Source organism: Molossus molossus, unplaced genomic scaffold, assembly GCF_014108415.1.
Source record: "Molossus molossus isolate mMolMol1 unplaced genomic scaffold, mMolMol1.p scaffold_m16_p_3, whole genome shotgun sequence".
Taxonomy (NCBI): Eukaryota; Metazoa; Chordata; class Mammalia; order Chiroptera; family Molossidae; genus Molossus; species Molossus molossus.
In genome coordinates, this window is record NW_023425366.1 from 54,713,005 (window position 1) to 54,722,493 (window position 9,489).

A 9,489-nucleotide genomic window follows, 5' to 3' on the forward strand; every position below is an offset into this window, starting at 1 on the left:
ATTTATCAGTGGACATATCACTTTAGGGGTTAGATATTTTTTTCTTTTCAAACAGCAAATGAAATAAGTCAACAATGTTTTAGGATCCTTATGAATAATGCTACCAAACCAAAGAAAAGTCATATTGTTAGAGAATGCAATTACAGAGAACAGTTTCATTACTATGGTTACAAAACACTGCCATTGTTTCTGAGGCTGCCACTGGAGGAATTCAATGAGCATGGAGTCAAGAACAAAAGGCTAAATTCTTCCCCCATTTTGGTGAACCACACACGCTAAGGATCAGAGCATTAGCAGATTCAGCCCTCCGTAAAATTACTGAGATACAACGAGAACGAAAATAAACCCCATAAAGATTCTGTGTAAACAGAAGCCTGACCTTCCATCTCTCCTGGTTATCTTTGCACAAATAAGATTTGTGTGTGTGGTTTTCCTCCTTTTGTTTTGACTAGACAGTTTTCATGAAGGGGGGAAATGCTGTCTAATCACTATATACTGTAACCCTACTTCAAACCCACAAATTGTTTCAAAAGTTATTCTGTGATAAAAACCCACTCTAAATTTTTCCGCAACAGCTGCTTTCCTTAAACATTAGCTCAACTTTAATCTCACAAGGCAAACTATATAAGAAAAGCCAAAAGTAAAATCCTGTTTCCTTTAAAATTCAAACAGATGTTTTATGTAATCAAACCAATCCAGCATTTGAATTTCCTACACACCCATACTACATTGACTCTCAGATTATGTGCTAAAATCTTTAAAAATATCATTAATACACAAGCTAAGATATAAGAAGATATACCCACTAGAAATGTTTTAAAATACACTTTAACCAGAGTCACAAAGGTTTACTTTGGACTACCTGGAAAACCTGATTGGAGGGACAATCAGTGGTTTAGATCAGTAACCTGCTGATGTTGCTCTCAGCATCCAATCTCAACCCTAAATTTTCAACTGACAACAGCAATATGTAATGAAAATTACTAACAATGCTGCTCAGGACACTAAGAGAACACAGGATCTTTATCATTACAATTTAAATACTGAAAATAGCTTAGTCAAAGAATAAAATCGAATTGCATACAATGGCTACTTCTGCTTATATGAGGACTTCCTTTTTAACATCAAATTATCGTAGATGAATTGATCATTTACTGCTCCAAAATACAAGCAGATGATGCCTCTACATAATCAGAGGCTTCTTACTGGGATTTACATGAAAACACCTGGGAAACTGAAAAGTAATCTTCCATGTTTCACCATTGACTCACTCCCAAAGATTCACTATTGTGGGAAATCTACAGGTGATATTTACACAGAAAATGGATGGAAACACCTGACAGGTGTGGCTCAGTGGTTGAGCATCGACTCTCGCACCAAGAGGTCGCCAGTTGATTCCTGGGCAGGGCACATGCCCAGGTTGTGGGCCTGATTCCCAGTGGGGGGCATGCAGGAGGCAGCCAGTCAAGGTGCTCTGTCACTGATGTCTCTCTTTTCTCCCTCTCCCTTCCTCTCTCTCTAAAATCAATAAAGAGCCCTGGCCGGTTTGGCTCAGCGGTTAGAGCGTCCGCCTGCGGTCCGGAGAGACCCGGGTTCGGTTCCCGCTGAGGGCACGTACCTCGGTTGCGGTTTGTCCCCGGCCCTGGTTGGTCGTGCGGGTGGCAGCCACTCGATGTGTCCCTTTCACATCGATGTTTCCCTCTCTCTCTCTCTTCCTCTCTCCCTCCCACTCTATCTGTACAAAAAATGGAAAAGTGTCCTCGGGTGAGGATAAATAAATAAATAAATAAAAAAGAAAGAAAGAAATAAAATCAATAAAGAAAAATTATTTTTTTAAAAGATAGAAAATAGATGGAAGCAAGCAGTGGGGAAGATGGTGTTGCCTTATAGCTCATCTGCGAGAGGTGAGTCAGTGGCTGCCTTCTACTCCCTACAGGTTGTCCTTCCTCCCAGCAAAGTGATCCCACTCAGACTTGCTGCAGCCCAAAGCTATTTGTCAGCTCCCCAGGTCAGTTATAAAGCAGCCCAAGAAAACAAATCTGAAAAAAAAGCAACCTTCTTGAGAACTCTCCATCTAACAGGGCAACTTTCACTCTCTCTATGGTTCAAGGTAAGTGACAGACTCATCTTTCCAACAACCTGAACTTGGCTAACTACACAGACATCTGCAAACCACTCTTCTGCATCAGCTCAACAGTTCAATACCAGCTGAATCACCTTGAGAGAGCAACTATGCGCACATTTTACTGCATTTTGCCTGTTTTATAAAAATGAATAGAGCCCTGGCCAGTTTGGCTCAGTGGTTGGAGCGTCGGCCTGTGGACCAGAGAGTCCCAGGTTCAGTTCCCGCTAGGGGCACGCACCAAAAAAAAAAGGAATAGAAAAATAAAAGTGCTAATACTGGTGATAAGAAGCATAGGACTCAAACTTAATATAACAAAGAGATGGGCACCTTCATACTGAAGGAAAACAGTGACAAACACACCATCTAGACAGATACTTTCTGTATAAGTAACCATAAAGAAAAAGATCAAAGTTAAAGAACATGTTGAAATGGTTGAAATATATTGTCGATGATGGCGTCTAAAAGGGGTGGAATAATTATATAAATGTCTAACCACTATGTTGTACACCTGAAACTGATATAAAATAATAATGAATGTCAACTGTAATTGACAAAAAAAAATTTAAATAAAAAAGAGTAACCCTAATGTAAACTATGGGCTTTAGTTAAGAATATATCAATATTGCTTTATTAACTGTAACAAATACACCATACTAAAGCGAGAAGATAATAGGGGAAATTGTGCTAGGGAGTAGGGACAGGAGGTATATGGGAACTCTACTTCTATGCTCAATTTTTCTTTAAACCTAAAACTGCTATAAAAATAGTCTTAATTTTTGTTACAGTGGGGTTACAATTAGGAATTTTCTTCATTATTTTTTGCCTTTTGGGAAACAAAACACACAAACCTATTAACACATAAACCTATAAAATGACTTTCACACATTCAACTTTATTAAACACCTCTGGGGAAATTGGTCATGTTTGAAGGTAGAGGGACTACCTGAACGTAAGCCCAGAAAACATTAATGGCTTCAAAGGACTTGCTAGTGCGTGTTAAAAACTTCCTTGATAGCTCCATAAAAATTCAGCAAAAAGAGTAGAGCTAAATATAGTACCTAAAATATAATCTCAATTTTACAAAGTAAGATCATATATATTAAATATGACTACATCATAAAATATAAAAATATGGGTCTCTCTGGGTGATATGTATGATTTTTTTCCTATGTGCTTCACAAATACCCTAAATTGTTCAAAAAAGCATCAGTCGTGGAAAGAGTGAAGTTTTTGTTGTGTCCACCCTGGATTCTTTCCAAGAGTGGAAGCAGCATGTGATATAATGAGGACCAATATTTCCAATCACTATAAACAAAGAGCTATGGGGAAAAAGAGTTGTAACCAAAAACACTGGGCAAGGGCTTCAACGAGGCCATAGCATGTACTCTATCTAGGTGAGAGGAAGTACATACATGCAGTAAGCATGAAACAATTCCAGTTCTTTGGAGGATCAAGTACCAGGTGGTGTGGACAGGTCCAAGTGCAAGTTCTGAGATAACTTCCAAAACAAAGAGAAGATCATTACTGAGGAAATGCTTCTTGAGGTTGCCCTTAGAAGTAAAGATTTGGATTTTATAGAGAAGGAAAGACATTTCAGAGAAATCGCTACTCTTACGTGGTGTGTAATTTTTAATCTTTAAAGAAGTCTTCATGGACTCTGTGTGTATGTGCCTATTTTAAGCTACAGTCAAGAGGTAGTCAGTTGTCCTGATGAGGAAAACCCATTCCAGCTAACATTTAACATTAACTCGGAGGCCACACTCAAAGCTGTCTCCTGCGTGAGCTTCAGGTACCTCTAACTTGAATGACCTCAGGTTTTGTTAACCAGTGAGAACTGCAAGAACTCTTGGCACACAGCAACTCCACCCAAACCCCTGCATAAAGAGACCAGACCAAACTTTAATGTGGCCTCTAGCAGCCCAAGGCTGCATCCCTGGGATGACCCAGCCACCTTTCGCCTTTTGAGCTCTTGTCTGGAAAAGCTCAGGGCTGTCAAAAGAAATTTACTGCTTGTTCTAATCAACACATGAGACAGGCCTTCCCTTTTTAGAGCATTTATTGAAAGGAGCTTATAATTGTGAATCCTTCTCTGTCCCTTTGACATATGTGAAATGTATTTCCTACAAGGCAGGATTGTCTTTCTTAAGGACCCAAAAGCCATGCCTTTGAAATGTAATCATCAAGTGGGTAGGACCTGTCTCCCAGTCTCTGTGGAAGGAGAGAATCCTGACTGGCCTGTTAGCAGACACAGCTGGGCTAATCGTGTGTACACTGACCAAATTTTTGTAACTTCTAACTTCCCTAACCACTACTCGGGTCCCCACTCACTCGTCCTTGCTGCTCCCTCATTCTCTCTTTGAAACTCTCAGTCACTCCATGCAGATCAAAATAGAGCTAGGATTTTCCCCCTACTATCAGTGGTTACTGAATAAGATCTGTTTCCAATGCTTTAACTAATGCCTAGCTTTATTTATCTTGGACAATGAATAGTCCCAGGTGGCATTTGAGGCTTTGTGAATTAACATAAGAGACATTAGAAACGAGCTTTCATTGGGGAAAATCTCAGCGATCAAGTAATATGATCCAGCTGGAAATACCCTGGCCTGGGCATTGCTGCCCTTACATGAACTGGCTCTGAGGGCAGAGTGAATCTTCACCCTGAGAATGGCAACATGGACTTGATCCATCCATGTGGTTTGGCAATCTCAGTCAAGTTCTCCCTACGAGAATGTAGTCCCACCTGCCTCAACTGAAGATGCACCAAGAAGGGCAAAGAGCTGGGACCTCATGAGGTCTCAGATCAGGCTGCTGCCTGCCAATCATATCTGCATGTGTGGCAGGATTTGGTCTGAGACTTGCTTTCTTTATAACCTGGAGCAGGTCATGAGGAAGAAGCTAAACTTCGTCCACCCATAACTACTAGCAACCAGCAATATCTAACAAAACAGCCTAATCACTGTGTACTCAAAACTGACTTAGGTCCCATATAAGCAACAACGATGAACAAGTATTACTCATTATCATTTATTCATATCGTAATAATAATCAGGACAGTGCTCCAACTCGAGTCAGGTAGACCAGTGTTCAAGGCTTGGCTCCACCACCAAAAATCAGTCAAGTTAACTTATTTGTCTAATTTGGTTGCCTCACCTGCAAAAGGAGGCCAATTAGAACATTACCCACCCTTCATTGTTGCAAAGAATAAATGATAATAACAGCACACTGCAGGCATGAAATAAACTTAAGCTATTGTTCTTATTATCATTACTGTTTACACTTGCCTGGAGTAAACCCTTCCAAGCCTTATTCTTGAATTACCTTGGAAGGATTGTCTAGATTTTCTTAATTACACCTCTCACTTCCTCTCTGACAGTATGTAGTCATTTTCTGCAGTGTAGCTTCCCCCACACTTCCATCCCCCAATTACTCATAAGTTCCAAGAGAGCAAGGAAGGTCTTGGTTCAATATCCAGTTCCCAGAGGCCTACCACAGTGCTGGGTACCAGAAGGTATTGAGTGACCTCTCTCCTCTAATTTCTGCTTCCATTAGCACCCATTAGCCAAAAGCCTAATCAAAACATAAGTGTATATCAGAGCCAATGCAAAAATATAATAAGATTAAATAAATAAATAAATAAATAAATAAATAAATAAATAAATAAATAAAATGAAATGACCGGAAGACTATCCAGGTATGAATGGATAATGGCCACTAATAAACTAAGATTTGGGGAGTTCTTACTCTGTGCCAAACCCTGTACTACAGATTGTCTGCTATCATGTGCAAACTTCACAACCCTAGGAAGTATTATCACACCCATTCTACAGTTGGGAAAACTGAGGTTAACAAAGAGTAAGTAACATGTGCAATCATACCAGCCCTCACTGTCCAGATTTCCCAAATCAAACCCAGACCTGAGTCCAAAGCCGAGGCTCTTTTCTGGGTTACACATTGTTCCTGATGGTCCTCAAAGTCCCCAAAATTTCTATCTCCAAATTTAAATTTCTCCCAACTTAAATATCCAACTGGTGCTCAGCCAGTGTGGCTCAGTGGATTGAGCCTTGTCCCATGGATTGAGAGGTCCTGGTTCGATTCCTGGCCAGGGCACATGCTGGGGTTTCAGGCTCCATCCTCAGAGGGGGGTGTGCAGGATGCAGCCAATTGATGTTTCTCTCTCACATCTATGTTTCCATCTCTCCCTCCCTTCCTCTCTCTCCAAAAAATCAATAAAAACATTTTTTCTTTATTGATTTTAGAGAGAAAGGAAGGGAGAGGAATAGAACCATCAATAAGAGAGAACATTGATTGACTGCCTCCTGCATGCCCCACACTGGGGATCTGGCCCATAACCTGGGCATGTGCCCTGAATGGGAATTGAACCATAAACCTCTTGGTGCATGGGTTGATGCTCCACCATTGAGCCACACCTGCTGGGCAATAAAAACATATTTTTAAAAAATATTCAACTGGTGACTTGGATACTTAATTTTTTAAATTTTGTTTTATACATTTAATTTTTAATGGGCATCTCAAATGTAGCAGAACCAAAAGAAAACTATGGGTTTTCCTTGCCAAATGTCCTCTTCCCTATGAGCCTCCAACCTCATCTCAATAAATGGCACCATCACCTATCCAGTTGCTCAAGCCAAAAACCGAATATCTCATTCCCACACCCGCCACTCCCCATCAACTGGAATGACCACTGAGGACAGAGATATTCATCTGGCTCACTGCCATATCTCTAGCTCCTGGCACACAGTTGGTGCTGTCGTATTGTGATATAAAAAGAAATATATATTTGGTCTTCATCCCCCATGTGGGAGGCCCAGGACTTGTGAACAATGGCTGAAATGGGAGTAAGAGGGTGGAAGGGTTTGATCCTGTGGGACTAAGCCCTTAACCTGTGGGAAACTAACTCCTAACTTCAGGTGGCTAGTGTTAGAATTGAACTGAATTATTGGACATCCACTTGGTATCCAGAGAGGTGATTGGCTGGCTGGGATGGGGGGAAGAACCCATATATTTACTTATTTATGTATGTACTTATTATTTATTTTGTTAATCCTCGCCCAAGGATATTTTTCCCACTGATTTTCCACTGAGAGTGGAAGGGATGAAGAGGGACGGAGAGAGAGAAGCATCGATGTGGGAGAGATACATCGATTGTTTGCAGTGCTGTGAGTAAAAACAGTTCACAGGTGCTCAAACAAACAAACAAAACTTAGATTGTTTCTGCTGGTCTCTGAGTTTTTTAATGTAAGCATATCAGCCCCTCCATATGAAGTCATAGTGTCATCACCCTCTCACTGCCTTGAGACCCACCACAGTGATGTCTCAGTCAGTCCTGAGAAAGCAGAAGGTAACTTTTCTGTGATGAATGGCCAAGATTGGGTTCTTTCCAAAGTCCTGAGAAGGGGATTTTAGAAACAAGTCATTAAATCCTGCCAAAATATCAGCTATACTAATAATTCTTTTACAAGTCCCACTTGAGTACTGGTGATAATTTTCAGAGTCCTAAATTAGCTACTTGGGAGTGACAAAAAGCCTCCCAGGCTTTCAACGAACTGGAGGAGATGCCCCAAAATATCTGTAATGTAATTACTGTTCGTGGAAAGTGCTGCATCACATTGGAAAATATCTCAAAACAACAATAAAAGATTTGCAAAGTTTTCTTGAGATTCAGAACATTCAGAAAATAGCCTCTTCAGGTACATGTTGGTCTCAGAAGCCCTGGAAAGGTGGGAAGCATCCTCTCTCTCTTTGCCTGACTCGGGACAAGTCATTACACTTCCAGTTAAAAACCTCAATGATCTTATCTCTAAAATGGCCAGCTTGAATGCATGCCAAGTACAGTATGAGACCTCAAAAACCAAGCCCTAATTCCACACGACCACTCCAAAGGGGATGGATTGTCTGAAGATTATCTGCCAGTACAGTATAACTGGAAGGCTTCAGAAACCTGTAACAATTTAACCTCTCCATCACTTAGGAGTTGGCCTTGGTTGTCCAAAGCTGAATGTATTAGGAAGCAAGAACGTCCCTGACCCTGAATACTCCCCCAGTTAGATTTATTTGTGGAAACGCACCATGCTGATAATCAGTATGGACAGGGAAGAGGGAGGAGGGAGATCGACGTCTGACGGTTCACTTATTTCTTTTTTCTAACCCTGCGGGAATGAGGAAGAAATTAACATTAAAGGGTTAAAACCTACTAATGCTGCCCTGAAGCACTACTCACCGTAGAGACGCCTATTCCAAACGGGCATATATATTGTAAGACACCATGAGTTTAACAGACGAGAGTTACAAAGCGGGATCGGGCACGTTCAGTTTCAACCCGGTTGGAAGGCTCGCTCTCTACCCAGGCAGCCGTGTTTGTGGCCCGCCTGGGTTGGGTCGGAAAACGCAGGATATAGGGTTGAGTCTTCCCAGCACCCAGACTTGAGCACTGTAGTTTGGAAACCAGGCTTGGGGACATTCGCGAAGGTACGGAGTCAATGCCCTAGCCTTGCATGGTGCCAAACGCAACCTGCTTGGGTCATTTGTTCTGGGCACGGGAAAGGACATGTTGCCCAAACCCACGTCTTTTCCTGGATTCATCGGGTAGGCAGACCCGGGCGGGCTACGGAGCTCATCACCACACTTTCGTATCCTGGGAGGAGATGACACGCTCTAGGAGCAATCGGGATATTCCTGCCCACCCGGCCCGAGCGAAGTCCTTAAGGCCAGACGGGAATACCTCGGGGTAGCCTCTAGGGCTTCCCCGTGTCCCTTCCCGCCCGCCTGCGCGGCACTGGATTTCCCCGACTGCGGAGCGCCGCGCTCAGGCCCGAGGCAGAAACCCAAGCGGCGCGGGGTCTGCCCCGAGCGATCCAACACCCACACCGTCTTCGACAGCGGAGCTAAGGGGCGCACCCAGGACAGCCCGCGTGGTGCCTAGCTCCTGGCCCCGGCGCGGCACCCAGCCCCGCTCACCTGGCCCGCACAGCACTGCGCTGACATCGCGGCGGCCGAGGACCACCAGCGCCCTCGCTTGCTCCCAGCTCCCTGCGACTCTCCTTGCACCCTCCGGCCTCCAGCGCCCCTCTCCGCACCAGCTCAAACCTCCACCGCAGGTAGTCCCAGCTGAGCGTCAAGTACCACGGCCTGGGTGAAAACAACCCTAGCCAAAAGCCGCCGGGCCGCCACAGGCCCCGCCCCGCCCGCCCCCTCGAGCCACGCCCTCCATGGGCCCCGCCCCCCGCACGCCCCTTCCCGGGGCGCCAGGCGGCGGAGCAGGCTCGCCGGGTTCTAGCACTTCCGCTGGCGTCAGGCGGCTGGCGGCGGCAATCACTTCCCGGTGCGGCACAGGGCTCCAAGTCCGC

The 9,489-nt window shown here is 43.6% G+C and overlaps 1 protein-coding gene across 1 annotated transcript in view; it reads right to left on the reverse strand.

Annotated features, from left to right (window-relative positions):
- SERINC5 (serine incorporator 5) overlaps positions 1-9,224 on the reverse strand; it is a 100,825-nt gene extending 91,601 nt beyond the window's left edge. Inside the window, exon 1 of the mRNA XM_036279095.1 lies at positions 9,101-9,224. Coding sequence (XP_036134988.1) covers positions 9,101-9,127 — 27 coding nt within the window. The 5' untranslated portion in view covers positions 9,128-9,224. The remainder of the gene's footprint in view (positions 1-9,100) is intronic.
- Positions 9,225-9,489: the final 265 nt, after the last annotated feature.